General features: G+C 53.2%; 1 protein-coding gene across 2 annotated transcripts in view; it reads left to right on the top strand.

Annotated features, from left to right (window-relative positions):
- Positions 1-13,560, top strand: part of LOC134423900 (schwannomin-interacting protein 1) — an 84,260-nt gene that overhangs the window by 55,079 nt on the left and 15,621 nt on the right. Inside the window, exon 1 of one of the 2 annotated variants that reach the window (XM_063167412.1) lies at positions 11,893-11,996. The exons of the other annotated variant lie outside the window; for it this stretch is intronic. Coding sequence (XP_063023482.1) covers positions 11,967-11,996 — 30 coding nt within the window. The 5' untranslated portion in view covers positions 11,893-11,966. Of the gene's footprint in view, positions 1-11,892; positions 11,997-13,560 lie in introns of those variants that run through there. 2 annotated transcript variants of the gene reach the window in all.

Below are 13,560 nucleotides of genomic sequence, written 5' to 3'. Positions count from 1 at the left end.
ACAAAGATTTAAAAATCTCTCTTCCAGCTCTGGCTCTGAAATCAATCCTGCTCCAGCAGAGCACCCATGGACTCAGTGGAAAATGATTTTGCCTCTTCCAATTATCCTTTCACACGAGGTGCTCCATAATCCCTCTTTCCCTGGAGGTTTTCCAGCTTTTCCAGGGCCTCGGATCATTTTGGGGCACCTCATCTTTCCCTGGGGAGCCGTTTGCGTCACCAGAGTGGGAGATTTTATTTATAGCCCCCATCTGGGAGTGCAGCTCAGTGATCTATAGATCTCCTTTAATGAGAAAATCACAGCCAGGGCCCTTTATTCCTGCTGCTGCTCTGGAAATCCGAGAGGAAATAGGATTTCCAAGGAAAGAGAAGTGCCAGGCTGAGATTTAATCCCCTCTATGGTGAGGCAATGTTAAAAAATAAAAGAGAACTCTATTAAAGTGCTGGATTCTTTATGCACACAAAAGCTGCTGGTGTGTGTGGCCCCTGGGGAATCCAAATGCTTTTAGTGAGTTATTAAAAATTGAATCCAAACTTTTTATTCCGTGTAATTCCTATATTGGATTTATTAAAGAGGGATTTGGGGAAATAGCAGCATTCTGCAGCAGGGTCATCCTCTGCTCTGGCTGCCTGGCCTGGCAGGTGTTTGATCATCAGCTGCTCTTAGGAGCTCAGAAACAAAATAATTGTGGGAATCATTTTTCCATGTGGAATTCTCTGTGTTCTGCATTTGCATGAATGCATAATATCCAAGCTCTTAGCATTTTCCCTGGCTCATCCCAGCTGCTCTTCCCTTTCTTCTGCTGCTTTCTCATCCATTATTTCTGGGTTTAAAAGCAGAAAGGCAACTTTGAGCTGGGCCTTGGGAAGATCCAAGAGGCCTTTTCCTGAGAGGAACATTCCCAGCCTGGCTGCCCTGGGAGCAGCAGGGAGACATCCTGCTGGAAAAACTCCTCCAGAGCCTTCTCCAAGGGTCCATTTCTGGGAAGGGCAGAGTAGGTGAAAATCAGAGCATGCTCCTGAAAACCTTGGATACAGCCTTGACCTCCTGTTCTCCTGGAATTCCCTGGAATCCATCCTCAAGTGGCCAAACTGGCTGATATTTTCATATATTAATATTATTTAAATGGCTCAAAATAGGTGCTCAGAGCTCAGCCAGCCCTTCTCCCTGCTCAGAGGCAGCAGCAATTGTGCCTATTCCCAGGAAATACCAGGCAGTCCATAAATCACAGGGATGAGAGCTTCCCACATTTTACACCTGTCCCCATGTGCCAGATTCCATGTAAATAAATATATTTTGCAAGATGAGCTTGGCAGTGCTGCTCCTGGGCTGTTCCCCATCCCATCCCTCTGGCATGGAGCAGAAATGTCTGTTATTCCCAGGAAACTGTGCTGCTGTTTTGGGATAGCTCTGTTCTCCATCCCCAACCCCTCCTTCCTCGTTATCCCTGCATTTGATCCTCCTGGAATGCCTGGGATGTACAACTGGAACTGCTGCTGCTCAGGAGAGGGGCTGGAGAGCTCCAGGAGGAACTCCAGGGGCTTCCACAGCTGGCCAGGGGAATTCTGGGAGACTTTGGAAATTCTGGGAGCTTTTTAGGAATGCTGGAGCTTTTTGGGAATTGTGGGAGACTTTGTGAGCTCTGGGAGACTTTGGGAATGCTGGAGGTTTTTGGGAATTCCAGAGGCCTTTGGGAATTCTGAAGGCCTTTGGGAGTTCTGGAGGCCTTTGGAAACACTGGAAGCCTTTGGGAATTCTGGAAGAGTTTGGGAATCTTAAAGGCCTTTGTGAGCTCTGGAGGTATTTGGGAATCCTGAAGGCCTTTGGGAATTCTGAGGGCCTTTGGGAATCCTGAAGGCCTTTGGGAATCCTGAGGGCCTTTGGGAATCCTGAGGGCCTTTGGGAGTTCTGGGTGACTTTGGGAACACTGGAGGCCTTCAGGAATCCTAGAGGCCTTCAGGAGCTCTGGGGCCCTCTGGGACCTCTGGTGCCTTTTGTGAATTCTGGAGGCTTTTGGGAATTCTGGAGCCCTCTGGGAGCTCTGAAGGCTCTTGGGAGCTCTGGGGCCCTTTGGGAATGCTGAGGCCCTCAGGAATTCCAGGGCCTTTGGGATCTCTGTCCTGCCCGGCAGGTCCCACGCTCTGCTCAAGGCCCCGTGAGTGGCTCCGGTGCCCCTGGGTTTGTGCTGGCCCAAATCAAACCAAAACAAACAGGAGCAGTTCGAGGCCTGGGCCCAAGCTCACAGCTTTCCCTGCCCTGATCCCCGAAGGAATCCCAGGGATGAGGGGTCAGCGAGGCAGCAGCTGCAGCTTTAGAAAAGGATTTTGGTTGTTACGGGAATGGATGTGGAGGGGAATCTGTAAGCATGTAGCTGGTGGGGAAATAACAGTTTCCTGAAAAATAAACTTTCCCTGGGGAAAGGCAGCAGGAGCATCCCTGTGCTGCTGTTCCCAGCATGGAGATGAGGATTCCTTGGAGAAGCTGAGCACTCCTGTGCTCCCAACACAGCAGGGAGACTTAGCTTATCCCTCAGAGCTGAATTCCCAGTCTTCCCTCTGCCGTTGCTGCCTCGGGTTTTAGCTTTTATATTTTTCAGATTCTGAAAAAAGACTTCATAACCTAAAGCTGCAATGGGACAATGAACTGCAAGGTGCAAATGGAGCAGAGCTGATCCCAGGGACAGACCCCGGCAGCGCTCGTGCATTTTGGGGCCATTTTGGTTCATCTTGGGTGCAGCCCTGGCTGGGCTCTGGTGCTGCCCAAGGTGGATCCATGGAGGAGATCCTTTGGATAAATCCCTGCTTTATTCTGGAACTTTGTCCAGCTCTAGGGCAGCCTGCACAAGGCATCACCACCTCCTTTCCTTCCCATGCCTCAGGGATTGGGTGCCCCCATTCCCTTTCTCTGTTTTCTCCTGAAAATCCAATCGTGCCAGTGCTTCCAGACCAGGCTCAGCTCCAGCCCAGCCTGAGCCCCCTCTGCTGTCCTGTGGCTCCATCCCAAGATAAAACTGCAGCTCGCACCTTGGTGCTCATCCCAGTGAATCTTCTGCCTTTCCTGGGAATTCCTGCCACCAGGAACTCCATGGCTCAACTCAAAGGCTCAATCTGATAGTGTCAATGGGAAAAAAAATAAATCATAAATCCACAAAAAAATCCCAAATCCAACCTCTAACAACCCCTCCTGTGCCTGTCTGTAAAAACTGGCCCGATTCCAGCAGAGACCTTCAAATGAACCAGCCTGGATCTCCATCCTGGGGAAAGATTCCAGAAAAAGCTGCAGGCTGCCAGAGCAAGAAAAGAATGCCTGAGGTAGAACAGGAGGGGGAAAAAAAGGAGATTTAAGAGACTAGAGTTGTTTTCTTGCTCTTATATGGTGCTGCTGTGCCACCAGCAGCTCCCTCGCTCCATGACTAATGAGGCTCAGCTGGGATCCACCCTTGCTTATCCTGTTATTTTTAGCTTTTTCCAGCCTCCTGCTCGCTGTGCCTGCCCTGTCTTATTTGAATTACTGAGTCTGCACTCTCAGTGGTTGTCCAGAGCAGGCAGGAATGGGATTTCTCATCCCCGAGGGAATTGTTTTTGGAGCTGGCAGTGACACCCAGTGAGGAGGAATCACCTTTGTGAGCCAGGCAGCTCCAGACAAGAGGATTCATTTTTTCCCTTTCTCCCAGTGACCCTGGCGTTGGCAGACAAACTCCAAAAATCATCTTTACATCCACTTCTCAAAGGCTGGAATTGGAAAATTATCCTGAAGCAAGAGCAGCTCAGACAGCAGGGATTCCATGGAAATGCCACTGGGGTGGAGCAGGTACAGAAATCCCACATCCTCTCCTTAGCAACCATTAAGTTCCTGGTCTGGGGCCAAAAGCCCTTTCTGGATGGAATCTGAAACCTCGGAATTGTGGCAAAATTCTGGAACTGCAGGCAGAGGGAACAGAGCTGATTTAAATCCAGGGGATTCATTAATTCATTAATTAATCCTGGGTGTCCAGTGTGCTGCACCTGCATTTATCCAGCCACAAAACCCAGGCTGGGTTTGCTCCATCCTTCCCCAAATCCCTGATCCCAGCAGGGTGTGTACCTCTCAGATTTGGGGACACTTCAGTGCATATTTTAAGGATGCCCCTCAAAAAGAGTGGATTTCTGCCAAAAACCTTGGAGTTATGGGCATCAGCCTTCGGAGCTGAGGGAAAAATCCCCTTCTATTTTTGTCCTGACCATGACTCAGAGGAAGATTTGTCCCTGCAAAGTCACTCCTTTTTTGAGGAGGCATTTAAAGGCCGCTGCTGTCACCTGTTTGGCTCAGGATATTCCTATTTTTGGTGTTGGGCTCTGTTTAAAAAGACGTTTTTTCATTGCACATCCACTTTGTAGCGTGCTGTGTTTATTTTTTCAGCCTGCAAATCCCAGTCCTGGGCTTTTGCCACCCCTTTTGCAATTAAAATTACAAATTAAAGCCATAAAGAAATGAGGCCTCTCAGCTGTTCCCACCAGGGAGTACAAAGGGAATAGAGAAGGATGGATGGGCTGGAAGTGATAGCAGTGGGATAATCCCATCCCCATCCCCAGATTTTGCCCTCTGGCTCAGTGCTTTATTTCTAATTAATGACCTGATTTTTGTTGTTGGCTGAGTGCAGGTGCAGCACACTGGACACTCCACACTCAGGAGTCATTAATTAATGAATCCCCTGGATTTAAATCAGCTTGGGCTTCCCTCAGCCTGCAGTTCCAGGGGTTTTGCCACATTTCAAATGGCTTTGTATTCCATCCAGAAACATCCCCCAGAGCAGTAACTGAAGTGTTGAATAGGGGACATGGGATTTCTGTTTGTGCTCCCAATCCAGCAAGGTTTCCAAATAATTCCTGCTCTCCCACCCTGTCCCTCATCCTCAGGGAAAGTCCCTTGTTGGGCCATTTTTCCCCTCTTGGAAAAACCCATTAATTCCTCTTCCTGCTGCTGTTTTAATGGGGCTGGAGGGGGCGATTTTGTAATTTTCAAATCTCTTTTCAAATATTGCAAACTTATATTGGAAAAATGAAAATGAACAAAATAAATGGGAGAAGAGGGATAGGGAAATTTGGCTGGACAAGCCTGGATGTGCTGCCCATGGATTTGAGCAGGGCTGATAAAAAATCCTAAATTTGTTATCAGAGATCAGATGAGGGTGTTACTTATGGGTCACTTTAATGATTTTGGTTTATTCTGGATCCATACAGCTGAAACTTTGGGAATGTTTTCCAGATGGGTTTGGGAGGGGATGGGTGCTGCCAGCATCCATCAGTCCAGCCCAGGCTGGAGCAGAAAATGGGATTTGGGGCAGAGTTGGTTCCCTGGAGCTCCGTGCTGGGGGTGCCTGTCCCGGCTGGCAGTGCCAGGCTGCTCCTGGCAGAGGCTCAGGGAGGAGCTGGGCACAGCAGCTGCAGGCAGGGACACCCTGTGCTCCTCCAGCACTGGCAATTCTGTGGGGACACTGAGCTCTCCCTGCTCTGGGTACGTGAGGTTTGCTTGGGGTTCAGCTCAGATCCCACCCAGCCCCACCCCTGTGTTTGCCCAGAGTGCCAGATCTGGGTGTGCCAGCCCAAACTGGGCAAAATCGTTTGGAGCTGATGGGGTTTGCGACAAATCCTCCCCCAAACTGTGCTGCAGAGTGAGGAACTTGTGAATTTATTGATGCTCAGATAAAAGCTGATTTTTCCTGCTGCTGCTCTCCATAGATCCTGCTCACTGGGGATGCTGCATTTCCACAAGAACTGTTGATTCCTGACAATAGAAATAAATCAAACTGCAAGGAGGCAGCTGGAGCTTTTCTGTGCTGTCTCCCCACACTCCTGAAGTGCTGGAGATAAACTGATGGACACAGGGAATGGTTTGGGTGGGATGGAATTTAAAGGTTATCCAGTCCCAATCCTTGCCTTAGGGACAGCTGCAGCTATCCCAGGGTGTCCAGCCTGGCCTTGGTGTCAAGCCCTGCCCAGCCTGGCCTTGGACACTCCCAGGAATGATGAATCCTTGGGAAAATCCATCCCAGGGCCTCACAGGGAAGGATTTCTTCCCAGAATCCCATTCAACCTCTGGCACTGGGAGCCATTCCCTGTGTGCTGTCCCTCCATCCCTGTCCCCAGTCCCTCTGCAGCTCTCCTGGAGCCCCTGCAGGCCCTGCCAGGGCTCTGAGCTCTCCCTGGATCCTTCCCTTCTCTATTCCCAGCAGTGAATCCTTGGTGGGCTCAGACCTCCCCATCAGAGCTCCATAAAATTCCCTTTTAAGCACTTCTGATCCAGCTTTAGAAATTGTCCCGCTGAAAATGAAGCCTGTGTGGTGCCATTGAGCCTTCCTGGATGGCTTCCATGGAAAAATCTGCTTGTTTTCCATATGTTTGGTGGATTTATATCACTGGAGAGTTATAAATACTTGGGTGGCTTAAATGAATCCCTGCAATTCCCTGTGAAGTGTTTGAATCAGGATGGGGAATTGCTATATCCTGCTGCTCAGGCTTTTAGGGAAGGGAAAATCCTGGTTGGGTTCTGTGTTTTTATCCCAAACCCATCTCTGGTGCTTCAGGTGGGGTTGTAAAGGTGCTGCTTGTAAAGGATCCAGAAAATTCCAGGGAAGTAAAGAAGGCTTGGGAAAGGGAAGGACATTGGGTCCTTAACCTGCAGGAGGTTGATTCCCACCTGGAGCAGAGTAACCCCCCAAAATGAGGGACAAGCCCTGGGCATCATCTTCCTCCAGTGCAAAAGGAATAGTGCAGAGCATTATCCATGGGTGTAATCCAAACAAATACTCCCCTTTCCAACAGATGTCGAGTATTAACTGATTAAAAATAATCGCTTTTTTCTTTATTTTTCTTGCTGGATTTAAACCCAGGGAAAGCTTAACTGGGCTTAAAGAGGAGCTAAATCCCTCACTCCCAGGAAATCATCAGCAAATAGAGCTGAAATCCCGGGATGCTGGGTGTAATTCCTGCTTCCATCCAAGCTGGCTGTGCTTGGGAAGCCTTTGGGAGCCAGCAGGAGCACCCAGGAGTGCTGGGGCTGGGCTGGGTCCCTGCCTCTCCCTCTGAGGGATGCTTTCCCTCAGGATCATCATCCCAGAGCGTTCCATGGAGCTGCTGCAGGGCTGGAGCCCCTCTGGAGCTCTGGGAATGTTCCCCTGGAGAAGGGAAAGCTCCAGGAGAGCTCAGAGCCCTGGCAGGGCCTGCAGGGGCTCCAGGAGAGCTGCAGAGGGACTGGGGACAGGGATGGAGGGACAGCACACAGGGAATGGCTCCCAGTGCCAGAGTTAGATGGGATATCAGGAAGGAATTCTTCCCTGTGAGGCCCTGAAATGGATTTTCCCAAGGATGCCCCTGGATCCCTGGCAGTGCCCAAGGCCAGGCTGGAAGGGCTTGGAGCAGTCTGGGATAGGGGAAGGTTTCCCTGCCCATGGCAGGGGGGGGGCTGGATGGGCTTTAAATTCCTTCCAAACCAAACCATTGTCCGATCCTGCAATTCTCTGAAAACTGAGAATGAAACATTCCCAGCTCTTGAACTCCTCCCTGATTTTCACCTGCTCCACACTCCGGCAGCATATTTATTTTGGGATTAAAAAAAAAAAAAAATCACTTATTGAGCCTGGCTTTTGTTTTAGCGGGGTGGGTTGGCCAACCAGCCTGGAAAATAAACCTTCCCAGCTGATAAGGCCCCTCTGGGAATGCCTGTGGGCAGGAAAACATTCCTGGGGTGTCCAGCAGGAATTCCATGGCTGGGCTGCCTTGATGCTGCTCCTGCTTCTTCCCCTTCCCATTCCAAAGGTTTGTGGCTGGGGGGGATCAGGGCACGACACGAGCGTGTAAAAATAAATGTGGGGGATGCCAGAAAGGCCGGGAAAAGGGCTGGATGTGGCTTTGCTGTGAGTAATGACCCGGCTCCTTCCCTCCCTCCCTCCCTCCTTCCCACGGCGCCCAGCGCTGGGAATGGGAGGGATCGGTTCCCTGGCCGCCCTCATCCCTTTGAAGGAGCGCATTCCCAGCGGGAATGGGGATGGCAGAGCCGATAACCTCCCCGTGCTCCTCCCCCCGCCTGTTAATGATTGCCTTGGAGCTGAGGCAGACGGGGAAAGCAGAAAGCCTGGGAATTCCCTGGGACAAGGCTTGGGATGTGCCAGGGGGCTCCCATCAGCTTAAGAACAGAAAGAAAAAAATCCTAAAAATACAAGCACAGAAGCAGAAATTCTCTTTTCCCCCAGAATTGGGGATACCAGGTGTTTCCTCCTTCTGTAGAGGAAAATAATTTCTATTTTTCTAACATTTTTCTATAAGTTCTATATTTCTAATATTTCCTCTATAATTCCCTCCTTCTGTAGAGGAATAATTAAGGCAATTCCATTGTCTCACCACCAGAATTTGAGTGTCTGCTGAAGCTGAGGTTTCTTTTCAGAATCTGAGTGTCTGCTGAAGCTGAGGTTTCTTTTCAGAATTGGGGTGTCAGGTGAAGCTGAGGTTTCTTTTCAGAATTGAGGTGTCAGCTGAAGCTGAGGTTTCTTTTCAGAATCTGAGTGTCTGCTGAAGCTGAGGTTTCTTTTCAGAATCTGAGTGTCTGCTGAAGCTGAGGTTTCTTTTCAGAATCTGAGTGTCTGCTGAAGCTGAGGTTTCTTTTCAGAATCTGAGTGTCTGCTGAAGCTGAGGTTTCTTTTCAGAATCTGAGTGTCTGCTGAAGCTGAGGTTTCTTTTCAGAATTTGATGTCAGGTGAAGCTGAGGTTTCTTTTCAGAATCTGAGTGTCAGGTGAAGCTGAGGTTTCTTTTCAGAATCTGAGTGTCTGCTGAAGCTGAGGTTTCTTTTCAGAATTTGAGTGTCTGCTGAAGCTGAGGTTTCTTCTCAGAATCTGAGTGTCTGCTGAAGCTGAGGTTTCTTTCCCTGCGTGTCCGTGGGCAGGGATGTGCTGCCAGTGCCATGGGATTGAATTCCCCCCTGTGGGCATGCAGGGATCAGGCCTGGCTCATTCCTGGTGCCCACCTCACCTCCAGGGCACGCCCTGCCCCAGCAGCACCTTCCCAATCCCCCTGGAGGGGGTTGGAGGGCAGGATTTCCCATGTCAGACCCTCTGGAGATGTTCTCCAGGGATTCCTGAGCCACACATTCCTAATCCAAAACTGGTTTGGGGAAAGCTTTGGGAAAACTCGTCTGGATCGTCTCACAAGTGGTATCAGACACCTTAAACTGGGGTTCCTCGTTAAGAAATGCAAATTAGGGAGGGCAGGCAGCCCTGGGTTTCTTTCCCAGTGCAAAGGGGTGGGTGGGGGTCCCAGGAGCTGCCCACTGTGGAAGCAGCAGCAGCAGCCCGTGCTCATCCTCATCCCAGAGCTGACCCAGCTGGAAAGCTGCCAGGAGCCTTTCCCTCACATTAATCCCTCTCAGCTTTAATCATCACCTGCCTGCCCACCTCCCTCCTGCCTGCCCGGGAACGCAAACAGGGCTGGAGCAGAGGAGCAAATCCACACGTCAGGGGTAATTCCTGGCCTTTCCCACCCCCTACCTGGCCTTTTCCACCTCTGGAGCAAATCCAGAGGTCGAGGATAATCCCTGGTCTTTTCCACCCCCTACCTGGCCTTTTCTACCTCTGGAGCAAAACCAGAGGTCAGGGGTGATTCCTGGCCTTTCCCACCTCCTTCCTGGCCTTTTCTGCCTCTGGAAATCCAGAGGTTGAGGATAATTCCTGGTCTTTTCCACTCCCTACCTCGCCTTTTCCACCTCTGGAGCAAATCCAGAGGTCAGGGGTAATTCCTGGCCTTTTCCACTCCCTACCTGGCCTTTCCCACCTCCTTCCTGGCCTTTCCCACCTCCTTCCTGGCCTTTTCCACCTCTGGAGCAAATCTACAAGTCAGGGATAATTCCTGGCCTTTTCCACCTCCTTCCTTCCTTCCTTCCACCTTTTCCACCTGTGGAGCAAGTCCAGAGGTCGAGGATAATTCCTGGCCTTTTCCACCTCTGGAGCAAATCCAGAGGTTGAGGATAGTTGCTGGCATTCCCACCTCTGTGTCCTGGGAGCAGAGCCTGCCTGGGAACAGGTGCCTCTGCTGCAGCAGGTGAACCTGGCTCTCTCTGGGATTATTTTTCCAAAAGGAGAAACTTTTGTTTCCTAAGGGATCCACTCCAGCCCTGGAGTGGGGAGGTTGGCACCAAGCTTGGGGTCACCACTGGACCTTCCCCGTTCCCAGCAGTGAATCCTTGGTGGGCTCAGACCTCACCTCCTCGAAATTCCCTTTGAAGCACTTCTGATCCAGCTTTGGGAATTGTCCCACTGAAAATGAAGCTGTGTGGTACCATTGAGGGGGCGGATTGGGAGTTTTCCTTGTGATGCACAGAATAAATGGAATTTGAGTTTATGTAATGCTTGGAGCCGCTTTTAGCTTGCCACAGATCCTTCTCCAAACAAAGCCAAGGTTATGCAGCAAATTGCAGAGTGGGGATGGTTTATTTGGATGAATTTTTATTTTGATGTCTGCATGAATGGGATTCTCTGCAGATCCAGGAAAAACCAAGGATGACTTCATGCTCTCTTAAAAATTCATGCAGAATATATTAATTTTTTCTTTTTAAATGAAGTGTCTTTAATTTTTTTTAAGCTCTACTGCTGCAGGGGAGAGAGAGCACCAGGGAGGAGGGTCTGGGGGTTCTCTCCATGCGTGCCCCAGCTGCACAGGACTCCAGGGACTCTCCATCCATCCTCCCACAGCTGCTCCAGCCTGTCTGTGCTGGTGGGAAGCTGGGAGAGCTGGGGCAGGGTGATGATCCCACAAAGGCTTTTATTTTTTCTAGAGGCACATCTGGTGTGGGGGAATCAATTCCGAGCTGCCCTGAGCAAGTGTTCCTGGATTTAGTCATGTGAATCCCTGAACAGCTGGGCCTAGAGCAGGAGAAATCCTGTTTGGAAAGGAGGGAAGGAGGGCAGGATGGGATTTCTGCTGTTCCCTGCCTGGCTGGGAGTGCCTGGGGCATGGTGTGAGCCCAGCCCGTGACCCCACCATCGCTCTCTGGGTGTTCTAGTGCCCCTTGCATGAGCTGTGTCCAGACAAAAAAGGATTGAAAATTACATTTGGGGTGTCCTCACACTCCAGCCACAGCCAGGGCCAGACTCTTTAAATGAGGCTTTGGGGTTGGGAAAGATCCCCAAGATCACTCAGCGCTCACTGAGCCACGTTCCCGAGTGGGTCAGGTTCATTCCCAGCCACTCGTTTTCTGAACCTTTCCAGGGATGTGACTCCCTGGGCAGCCCCTTCCCGTGCTTAACCCACTCTTCAGTGCAGGAATGTTCCCGATGCCCAGCCTGGCCCTTTCCCCGCTTTCCCTGCCCCAATCCCGGCCGGGGCCAGGCGGGCGCTGGGGCCGAGCTCGGCTCCCTCCCTGCCGACTGCAGGAGGTAAAAATAACCGGAATGTAGGGCACAGCCTCTCGCAGAACTCCCGGGCGGCATTTCCGCGGCAGCAGGCACAGGGAAGGTGTCTGCAGCTGCTGCTTCAGGCCTGCCTGCTTTGGGGTGCCCCGGGCCGCGCTCCATCCCGGCCGGGCCGGTCCCGGGGGCTCGGGGGGCTCGGGGGGCTCGGGGGGCTCGGGGGGCTCGGAGCTGCGGCTGCCGCGGCACCGCGGGCCCGGGGGAGCCCCCCCCGTGTCCAGGGGGGCTTTGAGGACTTTTCCCCCTCGTGGAGAGGAGCAGCGGCCGCGCAGCCCCGCCCGGAGCCCGGCGCGGAGCGGGCGGAGGCGGCCCCGGCCCGGCCCCCCCGCGCTCCCGGGGCCGCCGTGCGCAGGCGGAGCAGCGCGGCCGCATCCATCTTCCCGGGCTGCCTCCTCCTCCTGCTGCTGCTGCTGCTGCTGCTGCCTGCTCCCCATCCTCCTCCTCCTCCCCAGCCTCCTCCTCCTCCTCCCCCGCCGGGGCCGCGGCGGCTGCGGGCGCTGCCGGCGGGGCGGCGGCGGCGGATGATGCACCGAGATGGTTCACCAGGAAAACTGCTCCTACCAGGTGAGGGGCGAGCGCGGCCTGGCCCCCAGCCCCGGGCAGCTCCGGCCATCCCCGGCTGGAGCCAACCCCGCTCTGTGCCGCCCCCGGGGCTGCGGCAGCGCGGGGCCGCCGCTTGGGGTTCGCGCCGAGAACCGCGGGGTTCGCTCTGAACATCCCGGGGTTCGCACCCAGCATCCCGGGGTTCGCATCGAGCACCCTGGGGTTTGCATTGAGCTTCTCGGGGTCCGCATTGAGCATCTCGGGGTTCGCTCCGAGCATCCTGGGGTTCGCACCGAGCATTTCAGGGTTCCCTCCGAGCATCTCGTGGTTCGCACCGAGCATTTCAGGGTTCGCTCTGAGCATCGCGGGGTGCGCACTGAGCATCCTGGGGTTCGCACCCAGCACCCCCGGGTTCGCATTGAGCATCTCGGGATTCGCACCGAGCACCCCGGGGCTCGGCAGGCAGAGCGGCCCCGGGGCTTTTGTGCTCTCCGTGTGATGTTGGGGGGCTCAGCGGGGCCGGGGATGCCCGCATCCCCCTGCCCGCATCCCAGTGCCTCCCTGCCGGGATAAAACCGCTCCTGGGAGGAGAGAGCCGCGGGATGGCAGTCCCGGAGCTGCCGCAGCGCAGGGATGTCTTTTTTAGAGCATTTCCTGCGCTTCCCACGTTGCTGCGAGCGCAGGATGGTGATTCACAGGCTGCGGGCTGCTCCGCGTTCCGCAGGAACCGGCGATGGCGGTGATCGTGAGCAGGCAGCCCCCAGCCCCGGGGTCCCCGTGTTTGGGGGTTATTTCAGTGGGGAACCTCTGAGCTGGGCTGGGCTTGGGGCTCCGTTTCCCTCTGGAGAGAGGAGGGTGAGAGGATGGGTGCTGTGGGTGCACCTGCACGGGAAGCAGCTCTGGGGGATCCATGGCTCAGTTAGGGGCTCGATGGCTCAGTTAGGGGCTCGATGGTTGAATTAGGGGCTCGATGGCTCAGTTAGGGGCTCGATGGTTGAATTAGGGGCTCGATGGCTCAGTTAGGGGCTCGATAGATGAATTAGGGGCTCGATGGCTCAGTTAGGGGCTCGATAGCTGAATTAGGGGCTCGATGGCTCAGTTAGGGGCTCGATGACACATTTAGGGGCTCGATGGTTGAATTAGGGGCTCGATGGCTCATTTAGGGGCTTGATGGCTCAGTTAGGCTCTCGATGTCTCATTTAGGGTCTCATGGCTCAGTTAGGGTCTCGATGGCTCAGTTAGGGGCTCGATGGCACATTTAGGGGCTCGATGGCTGAATTAGGGGCTCGATGGCTGAATTAGGGGCTCGATGTCTCAGTTAGGCTCTCGATGTCTCATTTAGGCTCTCGATGTCTCATTTAGGGGCTCGATGGCACCGGCAGATTATCAAATGCACCAGCACCTGTCCCTCCGGCACGGCGATGCTGAGGAATGCCGTTGCCTCCGTGCAGTGTTTTGGAAAACCCCCATTCCCAAACATCCCCAGGGCCGGACCCTCAGCAAGCAGGGCCTTGCCCGGGCCAGCGCCCCTTCCTTGTTTTTCCTCCATTCCCGTGTTTCATTCCAACTTCAGGCCGTGTTTTCC

Source organism: Melospiza melodia, chromosome 12 (assembly GCF_035770615.1).
Source record: "Melospiza melodia melodia isolate bMelMel2 chromosome 12, bMelMel2.pri, whole genome shotgun sequence".
NCBI lineage: Eukaryota > Metazoa > Chordata > Aves > Passeriformes > Passerellidae > Melospiza > Melospiza melodia.
This window is presented reverse-complemented; position numbering and strand designations above follow the sequence as displayed.